A 24,532-nucleotide genomic window follows, 5' to 3' on the forward strand; every position below is an offset into this window, starting at 1 on the left:
ATAATGCTTCAAAGCGAGTAATAAAATGGTTTTGATGCCAAATAAGAATTTTTTTACCTGCCTCCTTAAAGGCTCGGAGGGCCTGTGATGAGCTTTTGTGGTTCACCCTCCTTGCTGGTGTTGAGGAGACAGTGTCGGACAGCAAAGCACAACAGACGCTTGTTGCTTAGCAGTGGTTTTATGCTTGGGAAGAACTCTGGGCCGGGAAGGTAAGGCAAGGAATCGCGGGGGGGAGGGGGGAAATGAGGGTTCTTGTGTCCCTAACACTTGGGGTGAGCCTCGTGTCAGCTTCCACTTGGCTGGGGGGACCCCAGACGCCATAAATCCTCAATCCCATCAGCTGGTGCTGGCACTGTCTCCTCCTCAGCATTAATCAGTGGCTCTTTGGGGTGAGACAGCGTGCTGCCCCGGCTGCGGGGGGGGGGCATTTCCCTGGCAGAGGGTGGCTCGGGGTCAGATCTGTGATTTATTTTGGGAGCAGGGATGCCTCCAACCACCAGCACAGAGGATTTGGAGCTCCAGTTAGGGATTTACCAGTGGCTTTCCATCTGGGGTGGGGGCAAAAAGTCCTTAATCACCCCAGGGGGTAAAATTTGTCACCCTGGGGTGGCTGCGGGGAGGGGACACGTCCCCAGGCGGTTGTTTAATGCTGCTTTGCCCCATAGCAACCCTGGCATGCTCCACCCCAAAGCTTTTCCTGCCAGAGCAAACCCCTGGGCTTTAATGAGCTTAATGAGTATAGAGCTTAACGAAAGGGCTGGCTTACTCTCTCCGAGGAGCTCCTTTCCCTGGTGGGAGCCAGCACCATCCTGCCGGGGGGGGGACAGCACGGCGAAGTAAGCACATTTCCACCGATTTTGGGCATGGGGAAGCGCCGGGCACTGGTATTTTTTTTAATGTTTTCCTTGATTTTGCTCATTCCCCTCTCGCTCAGAGCCTTGTTGGTTGTTTATGTACAAAGCCCTGCTGGGCCGGGGGAATATTCGCTGATATTTTTTTTGGTGGTGGATGCTAAAACGTTGCTGTTCGCAGCCTCCCGGAGGCATTGGGACCCCCGAGGTGGCCAGGAAGAGGAGGGTCCCCGCTCTCGCCGTCACACAGTGAGGGGAAGGCCAAGATTTCAGGCTAATCCCGACCACGCATCCGCTTTCCGGCGACGAGCCGATACAGAGCCCCCAAAATCCCAGGAAAAGGGGCTTTGGGAGAAGGAGGCCACGGCAAGGGGGTGCAACGGGCTCGGCGGGCCCCCCCCGGGGACCCCATGAGTGAAGCGGAGCCCACGGCGGAGGCTGTGGTTGAGGTGGGGGGTCCCCCCTCCTGCAACGGGAACTGGCCACTGCTCTCGCGGGAGCGGCCACAGCGTGGCAAGGGCGGGGGGCAGGGGGGGGCCCATTGCAAATGGCACTTTGGCGGTGGGTTTTTGCAAGTGTCATGATCGCACGTTGGAAACCTGCAGCGGTTCTGCGATTGCAACTGTAAATCTGCACCGGTTTTGTGGTTGCAGCTGTAAATTTGTAGAGGTTTGGCGGCAGCAACAGTAAAACTGCAGGGGGGTTGTGAGAGCAACTGCAAAACTGTCGGGTTTGCAATTGCAGCTGCAAAACGGGGGGGTTGCAATTGCAGCTGCAAAACGGGGGGGTTGCAGTTGTGCCTGGAAAACTGGGGGGGTGTTGCAGTTTTGCCTGGAAAACTGGGGGGGGGTTGCAGTTGTGCCTGGAAAACTGGGGGGGGGTTGCAATTGCGTCTGCAAAACTGGGGGGGGGTTGCAATTGCGTCTGCAAAACTGGGGGGGGGGGTTTGCAATTGCGTCTGCAAAACTGGGGGGGGGGGTTTGCAATTGCGTCTGCAAAACTGGGGGGGTGTTGCAATTGCGTCTGCAAAACGACAGCAGTTTTGCGAGTAGCAACTTTAAAGTTGCAGTTTTGTGATTGCAGCCGCTACTCCGCAGCGGTTTTGGGACAGCAACTGCAAATCCGCAGCAGTTTTGGGACAGCAACTGCAAATCCGCAGCGCACTTGTGATCATAATGACAAATTTGCGGTAGTTCTGTGATTGCAGCTATAAATCTGCAGTGGGTTTGTGATCACAAACACCAATTTGCAGCGGTCTTACATTTGCAACTATAATTCTGCACGTATAATTCTGTTTTGTGATGGCAACTGCAAATCTGCAGTGATTTTGCGACTGCAGCCATGAATCTGTAGCAGCCTTGCAATCGCAAACAATTTGGTAGCGGTCTTGCAGTTGCTGCTGTGGATTTGCAGCAGTTTTGTGACTGCAACTATAAACCTGCAGTGCTTTTGCCATCACAAATGCAGCTTTGCCTCGATTTTGTGATTGCAACTACAAAGCTGCAGTGTTCTTGCAATTGCAACTGTAATTCTGCAGCGGTCTTGCAATCGCAAACACAGATCTGCAGCCCTTGCAGTTGCATCTACAAAGTCGCAGAGTTTTTGCGATGGCGGCTGTAAATTTCCAGCGGTCTTGCGATTGCAGCTTCACATTCCAGCAGTTTTGCCACTGCAGACTGCATCGCTCAGCATGTCTGGGGTGCAGGGGATGCAGCGTTTGCAGCTGGGTGGGGGAAATGCTTTTCGTGGCCTTGGCCCAGCACGTGGGGAAGGCTCAGCCCAGCCCCCTTCCCTGCTGAAGGAACAAAGCAGCTTTTGGTAGCAAAAGGGCATCTTAGCTTCATCCCGGGGCCGGATCCCCATCCCGGGGCCGGATCCCCATCCCGCTGTTTTTCCGGAGCTGCCCTGAGCCCCGTCCCCGTCCCGCAGCGGCCGTCGCGGGGGCCATGTCCTCGCTGCTGTCCCTCCAGGAGGAGAACCGCATCCTGCAGCAGGAACTGTCGCGTGTGGAGGACTTGCTGGCTCAGAGCCGGGCAGAACGGGATGAGTTGGCCATCAAGTACAACGCCATCAGTGAGCGGGTGAGTCACCTGCTGGATTAACCCAAACCCACCCTTTTTAACCCCAAAACCAAGGTGATGCAAGCTGGAACCTTTGCATTCCCAATGCAATGCTCCGAGTGGGAGATGCTGCAGCATCTTGCAACGTGCTGATGCGATGGGGATTTCAGTGCCATGCGCCCGGCTTGTCCGGACCCGTCCTGGCTTGCCGGGGCTTGTCCTGTGGGATGCTCAAAGCACACCCATCCCTTTATCCCACTGCTTTTCAGGAAGCAGGACACACACACACACATCCCGTGGGCTTCTTTCAACTTTGCATCCCTTTACCGTGGCAACGGGGGAATTAAAAAGGCCTTTGGGCAGCAGCCAGATGCTGAATGTGGCTCCTGGGGAGACCCAAGTTGAGGGGCTGCTCGGATTTGGGGGGCAGCCCCTCTGTTTGTGCCTGGTTATTTACAAAAAAAAGCAAATATCAGGAAAATACCCCAAGGCGAATGGGCGCTGCTGTGCCCAAGGATCCTTTATCCATCAGCCAGCCCACTGCAAACTGGGATGGGGCTTTGCTGAACCCTCAGATTCCAAGTTGGAATATTTTTAACCCCCAAAATTTCCGAATCATCCCCTTCCTGTGCGTGCAGAGACGGGGAGATGCAGAATTTGGGGAGATCTTAGCTTTGACTGTATGGGGGTTTGCTGTGGGACCAACCCAAAGCGATGGCTTTGGGATGGGACATTGCGAGTGAAGTCAGAGGATGCTCAGTGGGTGCTGAGGGGGATGTAGCAGCCCTGTGGGTGCAGGGGGTGTTCCAGGATCTCCCCTATCCCCCCACCCCACTCCATCCCAGCTGGAGCAAACCCTGCGGCTGGAGACGGGTGAGCGGGACGCGGTGGAAAGCCGGAGCCTGGCGCAGCACAACATCGAGCTGCGGCGGCTGCTGGAGGAGGAACAAGCCGCCTACAAGCGCAAGCTGCAGGCGTACCAGGAGGGCCAGCAGCGGCAAGCCCAGCTGGTGCAGAAGCTCCAAGCCAAGGTAAAGCCTTCTGGGGGTACACAAGGACATTTTGGGCCCCCCCACTTGGTGTCACCCACCCCGTCCCCTCTGCGCAGTTGTTGCAGTATAAGAAGAAATGTGGAGAAGTGGAGCAGCAGCTGCTGGAGAAGGCAACGGAGCTGGAGCAGGAGAGGCTGACAGTAAGGGAGAGTTTTGGGGGTGTCCCCTGCCCTGCCCCCACCCCCAAACTGGGGTGGTGATGAGGGGGCTGATGTCCCTGCAGAGCCAGCTGGATGCAAGCAGCTCCCAGCCGGAGGAGGAGAGCAGCAATGAGCTGGAGAATGCCTTGATCCGGCTGGAAGAGGAGCAGCAGAGGTGAGCAGGAGTCCCCAGGGAGCTGCGGGACCCCCCCCCCGAGGTGACGCTGATGCTTCGGCCATGTGTGCCCCCCCCCGTGACAGGAGCAGCAGCCTGGTGCAGGTGAATTCGATGCTGCGGGAGCAGCTGGAACAAGCCAATGTGGCCAACGCGGCGCTGAGCGAGGACATCCGCAAGCTGACGGCCGACTGGGCACGAGCGCGGGATGAGCTGGAGCAGCGGGAGGCAGAGTGGAGGCGCGAGGAGGAGGTCTGGGGGGGGGGGCGCGATGCAGGGGGGGCTCAGGGATCCAGCAGGGAGCAGAACAGGGGGTCACAGGGAGAGGGATGCAAGTCAGGGGGATGTGGCACAGAAAGGGATGCAGGGAGGGATGCTGGGCTGTGGGAGATGTGGTGGGGAGAGGGATGCGAGGCAGAGGGACGTGGCATGGAAAGGGATGTGGGGAGGGATGCGGAGCCATGGGAGATGCTGCACAGAGAAGGATTTTGGGGTGCAGGGGGTGTGGCACATGATGGGAGGGTGATGCGAGGCCGAGGCTGTCCCCCCTCTCCCTGTCTGGCGGGTGGAAGGGAATGGGGGTGAGGGGCTGCTGGCTCTGGAGGACTGTGCGGGCATTCACCGAGATTTGGGGACCAGAGGGCAGAGGGATGGGAGGCCAGGGGAGGTGGGATGCTGCGCGGGGGGGTGAGGCAGAGGACCTCGCAGCCCCCGTCCGGCAGCCGACGCGGCTCCATCCCGCTGGCAGTCCTTCAACACCTACTTCAGCAACGAGCACAGCCGGCTGCTGACTCTCTGGAGGCAGGTGGTGGCCTTCAGGCGTCACTTCGGGGAGATGAAAGCCACCACTGAGAGGTCAGGAGGGTCCCAGCGAGGCTCTTGGAGGATCCCCAAGGACCACCGGCTCCCCAGGGCTGGCCTGGGGTCCGATCCTGTGTCTCCCAACTGATGCTGCAGGGATCTGTCGGAGCTGAGCCACGAGGCGTCGCGGACTGGCAGGGCTGCCCACGCCGCCTGCCTGCACCTGGCTGCCAACCTGCGGCTGGCTGAGAGCCAGGCGGGTGCCGTGCGGGAGAAGCAGGCGATGCGGCTGGCACAGCTGGAGGAACAGCTGGCGGCACGGGCACGGGACACCGACCTGGAGAAAGCCGCCCTCGGAGCCAGGTAAGGGGGGGTTTGGGGGGGGTCAGAGGGGGGTGGCTCTGGAGGGTCCTGCTGCTGCTGGGTGCTTTGGTGCAGGCTGGCGGAGCTGGTGGCAGCCCTGGAGCGCCTGCGGGCTGAGGATGAGGAGAAGGAGCAGGCGGTGCAGGCGCTGACCCTGCAGCTGCAAAACCTGGTAAGCGCAGGGCGTGATGAGGGTCGGGGTGGGATGCGTGCCGCGTCTGGGGGTGCAAAGATGGCCCGCGGTTCATGCCAAGCTGCAATGCACAGCGCACACCGTGATGTGATGCATGCCAAGCTGTGGTGCTCGGTGGGGCAGGATGCGTGCCAAGCTATGAGGCATGTCAGGGTGCAGTGCACGATGCACGTTGAGCCATGCTGCACGCTAGAGCGTGATGTATGATGCACACCAGGGTGCAACGCATGCAGGGGCACGATGCACACTGCGCAGAGGTGCGATGCATGATGCATGCCGGGGTGCAGCGCATGCTTGGATGCAAAGCGCTATGTATGCGGGGCTGGGCTGCACCGCAGGGGGTGATGAACGGGCTGTGCTGCAGCGCAGTGCATGCCAGGATCTGATGCTCAGCAGGGCATGATGCATGCTAAACTCTGCACAGCGGCGCGCCATGCACGACACACAGCGGGGTGCATTGCACGATGCACACCGGGGTATGATGCATGCCAGAGCATGATGCCTGATGCGTGCTGGGGCATGATGCATGCTGTGGTGCGACACGTGATGCGTGCTGGGGGGTGATGCATGCTGGGCTGCGATGCCCTGTGTGCGCTGGCCATGCCTGATGCTGTGCTGGGGGTTTGTAGGAGGCCTCACGCGCCCAGGAGCCATCGCTGGCAGAGGTGGAGACGTTGCGCTCGGAGGTGGAGCTGCTCCATCAGACGCTGCAGGATATCACCCAGGTGCTGGGCACTCCCTGGTCCTCCCCATGCCCTGTAGCCAGGAGGGTCCCCTCCCCGCCTCGGTTTCCCCCTTCCCCGCCTCCCTGCCTCAGTTTCCCCCTCCTTGCCTCGGTTTTCCCCCTCCCTGCCTCAGTTTCCCCCCAGTGACAGGGCAGACCCTCTCCTCGCAGGCGGTGCTGGCAGATGACCCCGAGCAGCCACCGCCACCCCGGGAGTCCTCCCCGTGTCCCTCCACGTCCCCTCGCCGCAGTCTCTCACCCAGCACTGCCACTGCCGCTGTGCACGCCGCCCTGCGCCACCGCCACCTCCAGCTGCAGGTGAGTGCCAGGGGGCTGTGGGGGGAGGAGGAGGATGATGATGATGATGATGATGATGATGAAGTCTGACCCCCCCGACCTTTCCCCCGTCCCAGGATGCCCGCAGCCAGGCAGAGGCCAGCCAGGAGGTGGCTGGGAGCTTGCGGCGGGAGCTGGAGGACAGTGAGAAGAGGCTGAGGACCCTCGAGCGGCAGCTGGAGCAGCTCAGTGCCGAGGCTGGGGGCTGCCGGCGGGCGCAGGATGAGGCCCTGTGCGAGGTGGCCCGCCTGCGCGCCGAGGCTGAAGTCCTGCGCAGGTACCCACTGTCTGTCTGTGTGTCCATCCCTGCGTGGCTGGCCCTGTGCTTGCATCCGTGTGTCCGTCTGTCCCTGTGTGTGCTGACCCATCCATCTGTCTGTCCGTCCAGCCCGGTGTGTCCCTGCACATCCATCCCTCTGCGTCCTGGCCAGTATGTCTGTCCGTCCATCCATCCCTTTTTATCTTTCCCTGTGTCCTGCTGCATGCCTGTCTGTCCCTGCGTATCCTGGCATGTCTGTCTGTCTGCCCCTTTGCATCTTTCCCTGTCTGGCCTGGTGTGTCCTCCCCTGTGCTTCTTGGCCTGTCTGTTTGTCCATCCCTCCATCCCTTTGCATCTCTCCCTGTGTGTTTCTGCATGTCCATCTGTCCCCGTGCATCAGCTTGTCTCTCTGTCCATCCATCCCCCTGGCCTGTCTGTCTGTCCATCCATCCCTGCGCACCCTTCCCTCTCTGTGCATCCATCCCTGGCTGTTTCACCCTGTCCGTTTGTCCGTGCACGCATCCCTGCACGTTAATCCCTGTGCATCCTGCCTGTCCATCTGTCTGTCCCTCCCTGCCTGGCTGTCCCTATCCATCTGTCCATCCATCCCTACACATTTATCCCTGTCCGTCATGCCGGCGCACGCACCTGTGAGCATCACCCTGTCCATCCACCCCTCCCCGTGTCTGTCTGTCTGTCTGTCTGGCAGGGACCGGCTGCGTGCGGAGGAGGCGCTGGCGGGGGAGCAGCAGCGGGCAGGTGCCCTGCAGCAGGAGCGGGCGCAGCTGCAGCGCTGGGGCGAGGGGCTGGAGGATGCCCGGGATGAGGCCGCCCGCGCCGCCGAGGCCGCCCGGCAGCAGCTGGAGCACAGGTGGGGGCACGGGGTTGGGGGGATCACAGGGCTGGGGGGGCCATGGGTGGGTGCTGCAAGATAGTGGGTGCTGCATCATCCCCCTCCCCAAGCGGGTGCTGCAAAATTGCAGTAGGTCCCCTCCCACCTCCCCCCAAATCTGGGTGCTGCAATTCCCCCCCCCAGCTGGGTGCTGCACCCCCCCACCACGTGGGTGCTGCAAAATCTCAGTGGGTCCCTCTGAAGCCCCCCCATATGGGTGTTGCCACCTCTTCCCCCTCCAAATTGGGTGCTGCAACTTCCTGCCACCAAGTGGGTGCTGCAAAACCTGCGTGGGTGTTGACCTGCCCCCCAGGGTCTCTCCCCGAGGTGGGCGCTGCCACCCCTCCAAAGGGTGGGGTGCAAATCTGCAGTGGGTGCTGCAAAACAGGGGGTGCTGCAGTGCCCCCCCACGTGGGTACCGCAACCCCCCCCTTCCCCGTGGGTGCCCCCATGGGTGCTGGCAGCCAGCAGCAGCTGGAGGAGCTGGAGGCGCAGCGGGCCGGGGCGCAGCAGGAGCTGCTGGAGGCGCGGGAGGCACTGAGCCGGGCCACACTGGAGGCCGAGGTGGCACGGGGTGAGCAGGAGGCGCTGACTGAGGCGCTGAGCAAGGTGGGTGCCCCCCTCCCCACCTCGTGGCCCCCAGCGGTGGGTGCACCCTCGTGCAGCAGGCTCGCTCCCATGCAGTGGGTGCAACCCGCAAGCAACAGGCTCAACCCATGCAGTGGGTGCAACCCCCTGCAGTGTGCAATTGCCACGCAGCGGGTGCAGCTCCAGCAGGCAGCGGGTGCAGCCTCATGCAGCGGGTGCAACCCCATGTAGTGGGTGCAACCCCATGCAGCAGGCTTAGCTTTGCCATAGGGCAGTGGGTGCAAGCCATAAGCAACAGGCTCAACCCCTGCAGCGGGGGCAACCCTGTGCGGCAGGTACAACCCCGTGCAGTGGGTGCAACCCCCTCCATGCAGTGGGTGCAACACCCGTGCAGCAGGCTTACCCCTGCCACAAGGCAGCGGGTGCAACGCCATAAGGAACAGGCTCAACCCCATGCAGCGGGTGCTGCAGCGGTGCAGGCATGACGCAGAGTCCATCTGTTTTGCCCTGTCCGTTTGTCCGTGCACGCATCCCTGCACGTTAATCCCTGTGCATCCTGCCTGTCCATCTGTCTGTCCCTCCCTGCCTGGCTGTCCCTGTCCATCTGTCCATCCATCCCTACACATTTATCCCTGTCCGTCATGCCGGCGCACGCACCCGTGAGCATCACCCTGTCCATCCACCCCTCCCCGTGTCTGTCTGTGGTCACCCGGCAGGCGCAGGGGAGCTGTGGGGTGCTGGCAGCGGCGCAGCGGGCAGCGGCAGCCGAAGAGGCCCGGCTGCGGGATGCCCTGGCCAAGACTAGCGAGCTGGCGGCCGGGCTGGCGCGGGAGAAGACGGAGCTGAGCCGGACCCTGGCACGGCTGGAAGAGGAGCGGGAGAGCGGCCGCATCCGGACGCGGGAGCTGGGGCAGGAGCTGGCGCTGCTGCGGGGGCGGCTGGAGCAGGGGCGCCGGGCTGGGGCGGCCGAGCGGCAGGGGCTGGAGCGGGCACGCAGGGCGGCCGAGGAGGGCTGCCGGGGGCTGCGGGCAGAGCTGCGGGTGCTGCGGGGCCAGCAGCTGCGCCTGCGCCAGCACCTGGGGCAGGTGGGTGACTGGGAGGGCGCTTGGGGCAACTGGGAGGGATAGGGATGCTGCACGGGGCATCTGGGATGGGGCAGGAGGACAACGGGTGGAGGTGGGGGCATGCACAGGGTAATGGGGGGATGGGGAGGGTGCTCGGGGCAACTGGGAGGGGCGGGGAGGGTGCTCGGGGCAACTGGGAGGGGCAGAGAGGGTGCACGGGGCAACTGGGAGGGGTGGGGAAGGTGCTTGGGGCAACTGGGAGGGTGAAGAGGGTGCATGTGGCAACTGGGAGGGATGGGGAAGGTGCAGGAGGCAGTTGGGAGGAGGGGGAGCGTGCACAGGGTAACTGGGAGAGTGCGTGGGGCAATTGGTGGGGAAAAGTGTGTGCATGGGGCAACTGGGAGGGATGAGAAGCATGCACAATGCAACTGGGAGGGTGAAGAGGATGACTGGGAGGGATGGGGAGGGTACATAGGGGAACTGGGAGAAGTGGGGAGGGTGCATGAGGGAACTGGAAGGGCTGGGTCGGATGGACAAGCTAACTGGCAGGATGCTGGGGAGGCTGAGTGGGGCCACTGGGAGGCATGGAGAGGGTGCACAGGGTAACTGGGAGGATGCATAGACTAACTAACTGGGAGGACCGTGGTGGATGCATGGAGCAACTGGGAGGGTGCCTGGTGTCACTGGGAGGGCGGGTGGGTGCTGGGGCGGTGGGGTGCCGCCGACAGCCCGTACCCCGCAGGCGGCGCAGGAGCAGAGCGCAGCGGGTGAGGCGCTGGCGCAGGCTCGGGGGGAGCAGGAGCGGTTGCGGGGGGAGCTGCTGCGGCTCAGCCGGGCCCGCGAGGGGCTGGCCAAGGAGGGGGCCAGCCTGGCCGTCCAGCTCGCTGCCGCCCAGCGCCATGGCCAGGATCGGGCCCAGGAGGCGGCTGGGCTCAGGTGGGTGCTGGTGGTGGGGTGAGGTGTTGCCCCCACCCCGCACCCAGCGTTTGAGCATGGTGGGTGTTCGGGCAGGTCGGAGAAGGAGGGGCTGGAGAGCAGCGTCTTCCAGCTGCAGCAGCAGCTCGCCCAGCTCAGCACCCGCAACCAGCAGCTGGAGGCCGAGGGCCGGACCCTGCTCCAGGCCAAGGAGGTGCTGGAGGGTGAGGGGTCCTGGTCCCCGCTCCATCCCTGCCACCTCTGCCATCCCCACCCAGCCGTCCCTATAGCTCTCCGTCCCCATCCAGCCTCATCCTCCTTCTTGTCATCCCCGTCCAGCCTCATCCCCATCTTGGTCTTCATCCTTATCCTCATCTTCATTCCTATCCCCATCTCCATCCCCATCCATCCTCATCTTCATCCCTGTCTCCATCTTCATTTTCATCCCCCTGTCCATCCCCATCCTCATCCTTATCTTCATCCCCATCTTCATCCCTGTCTCCATCTTCATTTTCGTCTCCGTCTCCATCCCCCCATCCCCGTCTCCGTCTCCATCCCCCCATCTCCATCTCCGTCTCCATCCCCCCGTCTCCATCTCCGTCTCCATCCCCCCGTCTCCATCCCCCCGTCTCCATCCCCCCGTCTCCATCCCCCCGTCTCCATCCCCCCGTCTCCATCCCCGTCTCCATCCCCGTCTCCATCCCCCCGTCTCCATCCCCGTCTCCATCCCCCCGTCTCCATCCCCATCTCCATCCCCCCGTCTCCATCCCCGTCTCCATCCCCGTCTCCATCCCCCCGTCTCCATCCCCGTCTCCATCCCCGTCTCCATCCCCCCGTCTCCATCCCCCCGTCTCCATCCCCCCGTCTCCATCCCCGTCTCCATCCCCGTCTCCATCCCCCCGTCTCCATCCCCCCGTCTCCATCCCCCCGTCTCCATCCCCCCGTCTCCATCCCCGTCTCCATCCCCCCGTCTCCATCCCCCCGTCTCCATCCCCCCGTCTCCATCCCCCCGTCTCCATCCCCCCGTCTCCGTCCCCCCGTCTCCGTCCCCCCGTCTCCGTCCCCCCGTCTCCGTCCCCCCGTCTCCGTCCCCCCGTCTCCGTCTCCATCTACCTGCAACAGGGCCAGGACCAGCCCTCCTCTGCCACCGCATCCCCCCCCCCCCCCCCCCCTCAACTTTGCCCTCCTTGGGGGTCCCCACTGATGGGGGGTCCCCGCAGCGGAGCTGGGTGCGGTGCGGCAGGAGCGGGAGCAGGAGCTGGAGGTGCGGCGGCAGGCAGTGGCGGCGGCCGAGACAGCGGCGGTGACGGTGGCCCTGCAGAGCGCCCGCGATGCGCACCAGGACGAGCTCGACCGCCTCCAGCGCGAGAAGGTAGGCATGGGGCGACACAGATTTTTGGGGTGCAATACTGATTTTTGGGGTGCAATGGTGATTTATCTCTAGTGCAATGGTGATTGTTGGGGTGCCATGCTGATTTGGGGGGCGCGATGCTGATTGTTGGAGCGTGATGCTGATTTTTGGGGCACGATGTAGATTTTTGGGGGGTTCACTAGTGCTTCTGGGGGGAGCAGGAGGAGCTGGATGCGGAGCGGGGGCGGCTGGTGCGGGAGCAGGAGGAGCTGGCAGCTGAGCTGGCGGTGGTGCGGCAGCAGTGCGAGAGCGAGAAGCAGCAGGTGGGTGGCCCCAGTGTCCCCCCAGTCCCAGCTCTGGTGTCCCCCGCCCCCCCCGGCTGAGCCACGTGCCCCCCAGGCACTGGCGCTACAGGAGGAGGAGAGGGCGGCACTGGCGGAGACCCTGGGGGGGCTGCAGCAGAGCCTGGCCGAGGCCACGGCTGAGCTTGAGCAGCAGCGACGAGAGGTCAGCGGCCACCAGGAGAAGGAGCAGGTGTGTGTGGGGGGATGTCTTGGGACCCCCCCCCAGAATGGCACAGAGCCCCGTGTGGCCCCCACGGCAAGCCCCCATACCTGGGCATCCCCCCTTGTTGCAACCCCCGATGCCTAAGCATGCCTGGGCATCCCCCATGGCTCCCCCCCAGGTTGCAAACCCCCATGCCTGGGCATCCCCCATGGCCCCCCCATTGCAACCCCCCATGCCTGGGCATCCCCCATGGCCCCCCCATTGCAAACCCCCATGCCTGGGCAACCCCCATGGCCCCCCCATTGCAAACCCCCATGCCTGGGCATCCCCCATGGGCCCCCCATTGCAAACCCCCATGCCTGGGCATCCCCCCTGCCCCGCCCCCCCTTCATTGCAAGCCCACATATGCCTGGGTGCAGCCCCCCACTGCAAGCCCCCCGTGCCTGGGCACCCCCCTATTGCAAACCCCAATGCCCAAGGCTCACCCCTGCCATTGCAAGGCCCACTCCACACCCCTCCAACCTGCAGTCCCCCTAGTGACCCCCTCCATTGCAGCCCCCCCCTCTCCCCATTGCAAGACCCTGGTGATGGGGGGGGGGATGCTCGCCTGTGGTACCCAAGCATCCTTATCCCCATTCCTGCACCATCCCCACTGCAATCCCCCCCTGCTGGGACCCCTACGCTGCCCGGGGGTGGTGGTGGTGGGAACTCAGGGTGTCGTGCCACACCCCCCCCCCCAGAGCCTGGCAGCAGAACTGCGCAGCCTGCGAGTGCAGGCGGAGGAGACAGCGGTGGCCCATGAGCGGGAGGCGAAGACTCTCCGTGACCAAGTGATGGTGGCGGCCAAGCAGCGGGATGCTGCCCTGCGAGAGGTGAACACCCTCCCACCCCAGACACCTTCCCACCCCCCCAGATATCCCCCCTAACGCCAGGCACCCCGGCTGCAGGCGGAGGAGGCGCGGGCGCAGCTGCGGCTGGTGGCGGAGGCACGGGCGGCGGGGCGGCGGGAGCTGTTGGAGGCGCAGCGGGAGGCCCGGGAGAGCCGGGAGGGCCGGGAGGCACAGCGGCGGCAGGTGCAGGAGGCACGCCGGGCGCTGGGAGACGAGGCCAGGGAGAAGGAGGCCCTGAGGCGCTCCAACGAGGAGCTGCGGGCTGCACTGCGGCGTGCCGAGGGCGAGCGCATCAGGTGAGGGTGGTGGTCAGGGTGATGCTCAGGATAGTGGGATGCCCAAGTTGGGAGATGCAGGGCAATGGGGTGATGCTGGGGGTTGGGGTGGTGCTCAGGATAGTGGGATGCCCAACTTGGGAGATGTAGGGGATGGGGCGATGCTCGAGAGAAGGAGATGCCCAAGTTGGGAGATGCAGGGCAATGGGGTGATGCTTGGGACAAGGGGATGGGGTGATGCTGGGGGTTGGGGTGATGCTCAGGATAGTGGGATGCCCAAGTTGGGAGATGCAGGGAATGGGACGATACTCGAGGTTGGGGTTATGCTCAGGATAATGGGATGCCGAAGTTGGGAGATGCAGGGGATGGGGCGATGCTCTAGATCAGGGCATGTGTGAGGCGGTGCGATATTTTGGGTGCTCAGGGCTGGGGTGATGGTCGGGCCAAGGGACTGCTCAAATTGGGGGATGCAGGGGATGGTGTGATGCCTTTGAAGGGCGATGCTCAGGATGGGGAGTTGCCCAAGCTGGGAGATGCTTGGGGCCAGTGCAATGCCCCCGGGGGGTGATGCCAGCCCCTTCTCCCCCCTCCCGCAGCCTGAAGCATGCCAGTGAGGAGAAGGAGCAGCGGCTGGCACTGGTGGAGGATGGGCGGGCGGCGGCAGACCGGGAGGTGACGGAGCTGCGGGCAACCCTGCGGGAGCTGGAGCGTGCCCGCCTTGACGCCCGCCGTGAGCTGCAGGAGCTGCGCCGGCAGGTGAGGAGGAGGATGGTGGGGACCCTCCCACCCATTCAGGGTGCCCCCAAATCACCCTCATCTCCCTCTTGGGCAGGTGAAGGACTTGGACAGCGAGAACAGCAAGAGGAGCAAGGAGGTGGGTGACCTGCAGGCACGCGTGGCCCTGGAGGAGCAGCGGGAGGAGGAGAGCCGCCGCGAAGCCTTCGGCCTCAGGCAGAAGGTGGCAGAGAGCGAGGCTGGCACGGAGGCCGCCAGGAAGGAGGTGGGAGAGTCCCCAAGGGTTCCCAACACCCTGTTGCTCGGTGTCCCGCATCCCAAAGTGTCCCCAGCACCCCATAGCTTGGTACCCTGTGTATCTAGGTGTCCCTGTCCTCTCACCCTGTAGTTGGTGCCTGCTGTCCCCAAGCATCCCCGTCACCCCTGTAATTGGTATCCTGTGGCCCTGGGGTGTCCCCACTATTCTGTTGCTTGATGCCATGCCCCTGGGTGTCCCTGTTGCCCCACTGCTCAGTCCCCTGTGTCCCTATTGCCCCCTGCTCTCTGCCCTGCATTCCTGGTGGTCCCTTGCACCCCCATTGCCCCCTTGCTCTGGGCCTGATGTCCCTGCTTGTCCCCATCACCCCACCACTCCATCCCCTGCATCCCTGGGGGGGTCCCCATACATTGTTGCTCCAGCCCTTGCATCCGCATCATGCCGTTTCTGTGTCCCCTGCATCCCTGGGAGTCCCAAGCTCCATCCTTGGGGGTCCCCCATCACCCCATTGCTCCATCCCCTGCATCCCTGGGGGTCCCCATCACCCCATTGCTCTATCCTCTGCATCCCTGGGGGTCCCCATCACACCATTGCTCCATCCCCTGCATCCCTGTTACCCCATTGCTCCATCCCCTGCATCCCTGGGGGTCCCCATCACCCCGTTGCTCCATCTTGCATTTCCATCACCCTGTGCTCCATCCCTTGCACCCCATCACCCGCTCCGCACCCTGCACCTCACCCCTCCCCATCACCCCCTTCCCACCCAACCCCTCCCAGCTCCAGCACCTGCAGCGGCGGCTCTCAGAGGCGGAGGGCGAATTTCGGCAGCGAGAGAAGGACCTGGCCCGCAGCTTGGAGGAGGCTCGGGGCAATGAGAAAAAGCTGCTGGCTGATGCCCGCAACCTGCAGCTGAAGGTGGAGGCGGCGCGTGGGGAAGCGGCCGAGCTGAGCCTGCGCCTGAGCGCGGCCGAGGGTCGGGCACAGGGACTGGAAGCTGAGCTGGCCCGTGGCGAGGCACTACGCCGCGCTGCTGAAACCCGCCTGGGAGGCCTCCAGTCCGCCCTGCGCCGTACCATGGGCATCGGCCGGGCACAGGCTGGCTCCCCGGGCAAGGGTGAGTCCTTGGGGACCCCCGGTGCCCCAGCCCGTGCTTAGGGGAAAGGGGTTCATCCTGCTGCAGTGCATCCCGCTGCTGTGCTCCAGCCCCTGCTTCCCTGGGGGTCCCCCAAGTCTCATTGCTCCATCTCTTGTATCCCCCATACCCCACTGCCTGCTCCAGCCCCTGCTTCCCTGGGGGTCCCCTATATCTCATTGCTCCATCTCTTGTATCCCCCATACCCCACTGCTCCACCCCCTGCTTCCCTGGGGGTCCCCTATATCTCATTGCTCCATCTCTTGTATCCCCCATACCCCACTGCTCCACCCCCTGCTTCCCTGGGGGTCCCCTATATCTCATTGCTCCATCTCTTGTATCCCCCATACCCCACTGCTCCATCCTCTGCTTCCCTGGGGGTCCCCTATATCTCATTGCTCCATCCCTGGGGGTCCCCCATCACCTCATTACTCTGTCCCCTGCATCTTCATCACCCTGTGTGCCGTCCTTTGCACCCCATCACCCTGTTGCTGTATCCTCTCCATCCCTGGGGTCCCCCATCACCCCATTACTCCATTTCTTACATCCCTAGGGGTCCCCTGTGTCCCACGGGTGCATCCCACTGCAGCGCATCCCACTCCAGCTTCTGGTCCTCCCTTGGGTGCTGCGCCCCATTGTCCCCATGCCACCCACCCTGTTTGTCTCCATACAGGTGAGGGACCAGGGGGGTCGGGGAGCCCCAGCTCATCCCCGGACCCCGATGCAGCGGCTGAGCCCGAGGCGGTGCGGGCAGCCCTGCGGGAGTTCCTGCGCGAGCTGCAGGATGCGCAGCGGGAGCGGGTACACCTCCCCCTTCCCCTGCCCTCCCCCCATCCCCAAAAAGCCCCTTTCTCACCCCTTTTTCTCACCCCAGGAGGAGCTGCGGGTGCAGGTGGACACCCTGGGCCGGCAGCTGGAGGAGGTGGAGGAGGAGCGGGACAGCGCCAGTGCCCGGGCGCAGCAGCTCCAGAAGCTGGTGGCTGAGAGCGAGGAAGGTGATGGTTTTTTTGTGGGGAATCCCCCCCCAAATCGTGGGGTTTGGGGTGATTTGTCCCATGCTGGCGCCTCGCTGGCGAGCGGGAGCTTTTGGGGAAACAGGCATGGGGAGGGTGGCGATGCTGCTTGGGGCTGCAGCATGCTTGGTGGGATTTCCCCCATGCACGACCCCAAAATCCTGCTAAAATCAGTAAACCTCCCATGGACCCCAGTAAAACCCCTATGCATGCCCAGTAAACCCAGTAAAAGCCCCCACACATCGCCTGTAAACCCCAATAAAATGGGTAAAGCCCCTCTACGTCCCCTGTAAGCCCCAGTAAAACTGGTAAAAGCCCCTGTGCAGAGCCATAAATCCCAATGAAACTGGTAAAAGCCCCTGTGCAGAGCCATAAATCCCAGTGAAACTGGTAAAAGCCCCCGTGCATCGCCCGTGAACCCCAGTGAAACTGGTAAAAGCCCCCGTGCATCCCTCATAAACCCCAGTGAAACTGGTAAAAGCCCCCGTGCATCGCCTGTGAACCCCAGTGAAACTGGTAAAAGCCCCCGTGCATCTCCCGTGAACCCCAGTGAAACTGGTAAAAGCCCCCGTGCATCCCTCATAAACCCCAGTGAAACTGGTAAAAGCCCCCGTGCATCACTCGTGAACCCCAGTGAAACTGGTAAAAGCCCCCGTGCATCGCCCGTGAACCCCAGTGAAACTGGTAAAAGCCCCCGTGCATCCCTCATAAACCCCAGTGAAACTGGTAAAAGCCCCCGTGCATCGCCTGTGAACCCCAGTGAAACTGGTAAAAGCCCCCGTGCATCTCCCGTGAACCCCAGTGAAACTGGTAAAAGCCCCCGTGCATCACTCGTGAACCCCAGTGAAACTGGTAAAAGCCCCCGTGCATCGCCCGTGAACCCCAGTGAAACTGGTAAAAGCCCCCGTGCATCGCCCGTGAACCCCAGTGAAACTGGTAAAAGCCCCCGTGCATCGCCCGTGAACCCCAGTGAAACTGGTAAAAGCCCCCGTGCATCGCCCGTGAACCCCATTAAAACTGGTAAAAGCCCCCGTGCATCGCCCGTGAACCCCATTAAAACTGGTAAACCTCCCCGTGCATCGCCCGTGAACCCCAGTAAAACTGGTAAATCCCCTGCGCATCCCCTGTAAACCCTAATAAAATTGATAAAAGACCCACGCATCCCCTGTACACCCAACTAAAACTGGTAGAACCCCTTGTGCACCCCCTGAAAACCCCAATAAAATTCCCATGCAACCACTGTAAACCCAACTAAAACTGGTAGAACCCTCTGTGCATCCCCTGTAAAGCCCAATAAAATTGATAAAAGACCCATGCAACCACCTGTAAATCCCACTAAAACTGGTAGAACCCCCCTGTGCAGCCTTCATAAATCCCAGTAAAATGGTAAAACCTCTTTGCATCCCTCATCGACCCGAGTAACGCTGGAACTCCCCTGTGCATCCCCCATGGATGCTCTGGGGAGGTGGGTGACAGTGGGGTGGCTCTGGCAGGGCGTCGCAGCACGGAGCTGAGCAGCACCCAGGCCACGCTGCTGCTGCAGGAGGAGACGCTGCGGCGGGGCGAGCGGGAGCGGCGGGCGCTGCGGGAGAAGGTGGCGACGCTGGAACGGAGCCTGCATGCCACCGAGGGCGAACGCCGAGCCGCCCAGGTGGGCATCGCCATGGGGGTGGGGGGGCCGCATCCTGCCCCTCTCCTGCTGTGTGCCAGCCACCCCGTGCCTTGCAGGAGAGGCTGAGCGCGGTGAGAGCCAGCGAGGCCGAGCTGCAGGATGCCAAGCGGCGGCTGGAGGTGGCGGAGAGCCGGAGCACCCGGCTGGAGCTGCAGCAGCGGGTGCTGGAGGGCGAGCTGCAGCGGGCACGGCTGGCCCTGGGCGAGCGGCAAGCGGAGGCACGGGCGATGCAGGACCGTGCTGAGCTGCTCCAGAAACAAGTATCCACGCTAATTCTTCCAAATCCCCATTGGACAGATAATTTTTTTTTTTTTTTTTGGTAACGCTTATATTTAATTTTGCTATGGTTTGGGGTCTAGCTGGCGGAGAGCGAGCAGCGCGCCGGAGCTTTGCAGCTGGCGATGGAGCGGTTGAGCGCGGTGCTGGCGGAGAGTGGCTCAAAGGACGATGCACCGAGCACGGCAGCGTTGGCCGATGTCCCCGTGGTCCATGAGCAGCTGCTGCAGCTCCAGAACGCCCTGGCCGCTGGCGAGCTGGACCGGCGGGCGCTGCAGGTGGGAGTGGACACCCTGGGGTGGGGTGACACCAGGGTGTCTTGGCGTAGGGGTCACTGGGGGGGTCCCCTCCATGCCAGGAGGGGCTGGAGGTGGCACGGCAGGCGCTGGCGGAGGCGCGGGAAGAGAAGGGAGCGTTGCGGGAGCAGCTGCAGGGATTGCGGGAGGAGCAGGAGGTGCTGCAGCGGAGCAAGGAGGAGCTGGAGGCGCAGGTCCGGCAGCAGCAGGAGGTGAGCGGGGGTGGCTGCACCCCACATGCGCCATCCTTTGCCCCCATGCAGCACCCTGCACCCTCTTGCATGCCCCACGTAGCACTCTATTGCCCCCTCCCCTGCATCCCATTACACCCTATTGCCCCCATATAGCACCAGCACCCTTCTGCCCCCCCCAGCACCCTGCTGCCTGCACGCGCCCCATGCAACATCCTGCACCCTCTTGCCCCTCTGCATCCCCTGCACCCTTTCCCACCCCCCTACAGCACCTTATTGCCCCCTTATAACACCAGCGCCCTTCTGGCCCCCTGCCAGCACCCTATTGCACCCTCTTGCCCCCCCTCCAGCACCCACACTGCACCAAGCACCCTACTGACACCCCAGCGCCCTACTGCTCCCCTGTAGCATGCTCTTGCCCCCTCAGCATGCTACTGACCCCATGCAGCACCAGCACCCTACTGACCCCTTGTAGCACCCTCTTACCCCCCCCAGCACCCTGTTGACCCCATGAAGCACCAAGCACCCTCTTGCCCTCCCAGCACCCTACTGCCCCTTGTAGCACCCTCTTGCCCCCCAGCACCCTACTGACCCCGTGCAGCACCAAGCACCCTCTTGCCCCACTGTAGCACCCTCCTGCCCCCCTGTACCACTCCCTTGCCGCCCCCCAGCACCCCTTACCCCACCGTGGCGGGGGCCCTGGCTGACCCCCGGTGCAGGCGCTGCGGCAGCAGCAGCAGCAGCACGGGGGGCTGCAGCAGCGGGTGGGCAGCCTGCAGCGCGCCCTGGCCCGCACGCAGGGCGAGAGGCGGGAGGCCGAGCGCGTCGCCCTGCGCCTGGAGAAGGACAGGAGCGCCCTGAGGAGGACCCTGGAGAAGGTGAGGCCGCGGGCAGCACCCTTGGGGGCCGCGGGGGCTGGCACCCAGCGCAGCAGGAGGCAGCACTGGGGGTGCAGGTTGAGCGTAAAGCCCCGAGCCCGGCTCAGCTATAGGGTGTTTATACATATCTTGCACGCTGTTCCGCTACGCGTAAGGTCTATGGCACTTAAAATATATATATTTGCATATAAATATATACAATAGAGTATTTTTTTAATCTGCTGTATTTTTATATTTATTTTCTGCTGTATTTTATATGTAAAATAGAGATAAAATAGATCTGCTATATTTTTATTTATAGCCTGCTGTATTTTATAGGTACTATATATTATTATCTGCTGTATTTTATAGATATATATATTACCTGCTGTACTTTTTTTATGTTATCTTACCTGCTGTATTACATATGGCACATATACATTATTTGCTATATTTTATATGTAAGATATATATAACCTGCTATAGTTTTTATATATTATCTGTTATATTTCATATGTGCTCTCTCTATGCCATATTTTATATGTAAGACACATATATTGCCTGCTATATTTTTTATATATTATATCTGCTGCATTTCATATGTGCTTTCTCTATATGCCATATTTTATATGTAAAATATATATATTACCTGTTATGGTTTTTATATATAGCACCTATAAAATATAGCAGGTAATATCTTACGTATAAAAAATAGTGAATATTTATGTTACCTGCTGTACTTTTTATATATGTTATCTGTTATACTTTGTGCTCTCTATATATGCTATACTTTATATGTAATATATATTACCTGCAATAGGTTTTATATATAGCACATACACAATATAGCAGATATGTTTGCTATATTTTATATGTTATACATATATACACTAGCTGCTATAGGTTTTATATATAGTATGTATACAATATAGCAGATAATGTTTGCTATATTTTATATGTAATATATATACTAGCTGCTATAGGCTTTATGTGTAGCACATCTAAGATACAGCAGATAGGTTTTATATATAGCACATATAAATATATTATCACAGGTAATATATATATTTTACATATAAAATACAGCAAATATATGTATTATCTGTATATACATATTCTAAAAATATACATTTTATATGTAGTATGTGTATTGCGTATATACCTATATACACACATATGTTACTTGCTATAGGTTTTAGATATATAATCTGCTACATTTTATAGGTAAAATGTGTATTTTTTTCTGCTGCTAGAATTATTCTTTATGTCACCTGCTATATGTTACAGGCGCTATATGCATTATACGCTGTATACCTGTAATATATATGTCTGTAACCTGTGATGCTGGGCACGTGGCACTGTGTGTGGCGTCGTGGTGCCATCCCATCCCATCCCATCCCTGTATCCCCATCCCGCAGGCGGAGCGGGAGGCGCTGCGGGCGCGGGAGGACTCGCTGCGGCTGGAGGCGCAGAAGGGCGGCCTGGCTCGTGCCCTGGGCACGGCGGAGCGGGAGCTGGCGCGGGCACGGCAGCGCATCCAGCTGCTGCAGGTGGGTGCTGGGGGCGGGGGGGGGGGGGGGCACCCCGGGGTGCTGCCTGCTCGCTGCACCCTTCGCTTGGCAGCAGGAGGGTGCTGGGGTGCTCCGGGGGCTCGTCCCAGCTTGCTTGGAGGGTTGTACTGGGAGTGTGCTGGGCTGTTTTTGGGGTGCTTCCCATCTCAGAAGGATGCTTGCACTGGGATGGTGCTGGGCTCATCCCAGTTTGGAAGGATGCTGGTGTTTGCACGGGGATGGTGCTGGCCTCATCCCAGTTTGGAAGGATGCTGGTGCTTGCACTGGGGCAGGGCTGGGCTCATCCCAGTTTGGAAAGATGCTGGTGTTTTGTACTGGGATGGTGCTGGGCTCCTGCGGGCACCCCTCCCAGTGCAGGGCCCACCAGTGACCAGCTGTGGGATGACTGGCACCCCTGGGCAGGCACCGGCACCGCAGCCCCCGTCGCCCCTGAGCCCCGCGCCCACCGCGGCGCTGCAGCGGGAGCTGGACCGCCTGCGCATCACCCAGCCAGCGCCGCAGCATCGCCACCGTGGCCTGGAGGAGCAGGTGAGGGGGCGGGGACACGGGGGCACGGGCCATGTCCCCTCCTTGTTGCGACCCCCATCTCCCCCCCCTTGCAGATGGCGCTGCTGAAGGGGCAGGAGCTGCACCGTCACCCCAGCACCATCTAGCCCGCCCTCCCCGAGACCAGCACAACTCAGCTCACGGGTGGGGGTCAGTGGCCCCAGCCCCCCGCCTCAACACACACATCGATTTTCACCTCATCATTCCCTTTTCTCAAGCAAAACCGTGCACTTTACCAATGAGATGATGCCACTCGTGTATTTTCAGGATAGGTTGGGACCTGAGGGGAAGTTTTTCCCATTTTTCTATTGCGATTTTTAACAAAAAGTTTGGAAATACTGATTTTTTTAGCCCCAGGAGAACCCTGTATATATTCCACTTGATTTATCGTGATGCTCCTCCCGCCTCACAACCTCGACACTCATTTTTCCCTTTTTTCTACAAAAACACACCTGCTCTAGGGCGGTGGTTTTTGGGGTGGGGGGTGTTTTGGGGATGCCCAAATGGCTGTCTGCTGGGGCGCAAGGCTTGATTCAGGTCCCTAAATGATAGCAAATGAATAATAAATAATAACAAATTAATAATAAATAACAGCAATCAACAGTAAATAGCAAGGAATAAATATTAAGAAATACTAATAAATAAATTATTTTTATTATTATTAGCACCGGGGCCATGAAGCAGCACCGTGCTGGGGTGCCACTGCCCTCCCACGTGCTCCCCAGCCCGTGAACTGGGAAGCCCACCCCGGGCAACTTTCTGTAAGGGAATTGGAAAATGTAAGGACCACGCGCTGCATCCACACTCTCTAAGAGAGGGGTATGCTATAGGGCTGTAGATAAGAGAATTGCAGCCTCTGTAAGAGCTACATGCTATAAAAAGAGAGCTGCCCCCTGTGTAAAGGTATACACCTTATAGAGCTGCCCCCTATATATGAGCAGGTGCAATATAAAGAGGGCTGCACGCTATCTGGGTTGCACGCTATAGAAGAGAACTACATGCTGAAAGAGCTGGAGGCTGCACACGTGGTGTAAGAGAGCAGCACAGTATATAAAAGAACTATATCCTATATGACCTGCACACTATATAAGCAAGCTCCACCCCATATAAGAACTAGATACCGAGAGCTGCATGCTATAGGGGTTGCACACTATACAAGAGAACCACGTGCTATATGGGAGCTACACCCAGAGCTGTATATGCGATATAGGTGCTGCATAAGAGCTGCATGCTATAGGGAGGAGCTGAATGCTGTACATGCCAGCTGCACAGTATGTAAGAGAACTGTATCCTATATGGGCTACATGCTGCGTAAGGGAACTGCACGCTACATGCTGTATGAGAACTAGATACTGACAGGTGCATCCTATATGAGCTATATGCTATATAAGAGAACGGATATATATATATATTATATATATATATATAAGCAACATGCTATATAAGAGCGCTGTTCACTATATACGACCACAACACAATTCCCTGTGAGGGACCTGGAGAAACTCCCCACGCCGAACCCCTAAAGCCCAAACTATTTTCTATAAGTGACCCAGACCCCAACCCTCTTTCTATAGGGGAACCTGAGCCCTAAACACTGCAGAGCCCCCTCCTCCCCCCTTTTCTATAGGGGAACGAGGCAACACCCCAGCATCAACCCTCCAAACCACAGAGCAGCTTCTGTGAGACTCGGAAACGTGCCCCAAATGCCTCTATACAGCACTTTTTTCTATAAGACACCCCCCCCAAACTAAGCCCCCCCCAAGCTGCACTATTTCCCCCAACTACTCCAAAATCAGCTATTTTACAAGCCCCAAAACACCCTGAAAACACCCCAAAACCATCATCCACAGCCCTTCCTCCTGTGCACGGGGCTGGATGACTGGGAATCACTTAAATCAGCAGCAACCCCCCCCCCCCCCCAAAGTTAGACCCTTCCCAAAAAATCAGCCCCCCTCCAAAGAAATCTGAAATCTTCCCCAAAAGTCAGAAATCCACCAAAAAATCAGAACCCACTCCCCCAAAAAGTCAGAAAGCCCCCAAAGAAATCAGAAGTCTTCCCCCCAAAAAATCACAAATCCATCAAAAAATCAGAACGTCATCCCCCAAAAAGGCAAAAAGCCCCCTCCAAATTAGACCCTCCCCCAAAAATCAGCCCCCCCTCCAAGAAATCAGAAGTCCTCCCCCAAAAAATCAGAACCCCCGCCCAAAAAAGGCAGAAAGCCCCCCCAATTAGCCCCTCCCCAAATAATCAGCCCCTTCCCAAAGAAATCAGAAATCCTCCCCCAAAAATCAGAAATCCACCAATCAGAACCCCCTCCCCCAAAAAGTCAGAACCCCCCCCAAGAAATTAGACCCTCCCCAAAGAAATCAGAAGTTTTCCCCCAAAAAATCAGAAATCCATCAAAAAATCAGAACGTCATCCCCCAAAAAAGCAGAAAGCCCCCTCCAAATTAGACCCTCCCCAAATAATCAGCTCCCCTCCAAGAAATCAGAAGTCCTCCCCCAAAAATCAGAAATCCACCAAAAAATCAGAACCCGCTCCCCCAAAAAA

At 60.0% G+C, this 24,532-nt stretch overlaps 1 protein-coding gene across 7 annotated transcripts; it reads left to right on the forward strand.

Moving 5' to 3' along the window:
* CROCC (ciliary rootlet coiled-coil, rootletin) lies at positions 1-23,895 on the forward strand. Of its 7 annotated transcripts, none has more exons than XM_056331119.1 (36): positions 1-209; positions 1,033-1,300; positions 2,781-2,932; positions 3,757-3,942; positions 4,020-4,103; positions 4,187-4,278; positions 4,365-4,530; positions 5,027-5,133; positions 5,236-5,442; positions 5,518-5,614; positions 6,265-6,360; positions 6,531-6,677; positions 6,773-6,972; positions 7,664-7,825; positions 8,311-8,455; positions 9,151-9,519; positions 10,241-10,434; positions 10,510-10,637; positions 11,634-11,785; positions 11,986-12,087; positions 12,164-12,298; positions 13,012-13,143; positions 13,219-13,457; positions 14,033-14,192; positions 14,269-14,436; positions 15,205-15,541; positions 16,233-16,360; positions 16,434-16,554; positions 18,066-18,223; positions 18,301-18,504; positions 18,604-18,798; positions 18,879-19,028; positions 19,727-19,885; positions 21,283-21,414; positions 21,793-21,963; positions 22,038-23,895. In XM_056331119.1, the coding sequence occupies exons 3-36, from the start codon at positions 2,798-2,800 to the stop codon at positions 22,086-22,088; spliced, it is 5,409 nt and encodes a 1,802-aa protein (XP_056187094.1). In that variant the 5' UTR covers positions 1-209; positions 1,033-1,300; positions 2,781-2,797; the 3' UTR covers positions 22,089-23,895. The 7 variants fall into 7 exon arrangements, with proteins under 7 accessions (XP_056187094.1, XP_056187091.1, XP_056187097.1 ...); XM_056331116.1 differs by having other exon boundaries at positions 2,822-2,932; XM_056331122.1 differs by having other exon boundaries at positions 2,822-2,932; positions 21,838-21,963.
* Positions 23,896-24,532: the final 637 nt, after the last annotated feature.

The sequence above is a fragment of the Falco biarmicus genome, chromosome 3 (assembly GCF_023638135.1).
Source record: "Falco biarmicus isolate bFalBia1 chromosome 3, bFalBia1.pri, whole genome shotgun sequence".
NCBI lineage: Eukaryota > Metazoa > Chordata > Aves > Falconiformes > Falconidae > Falco > Falco biarmicus.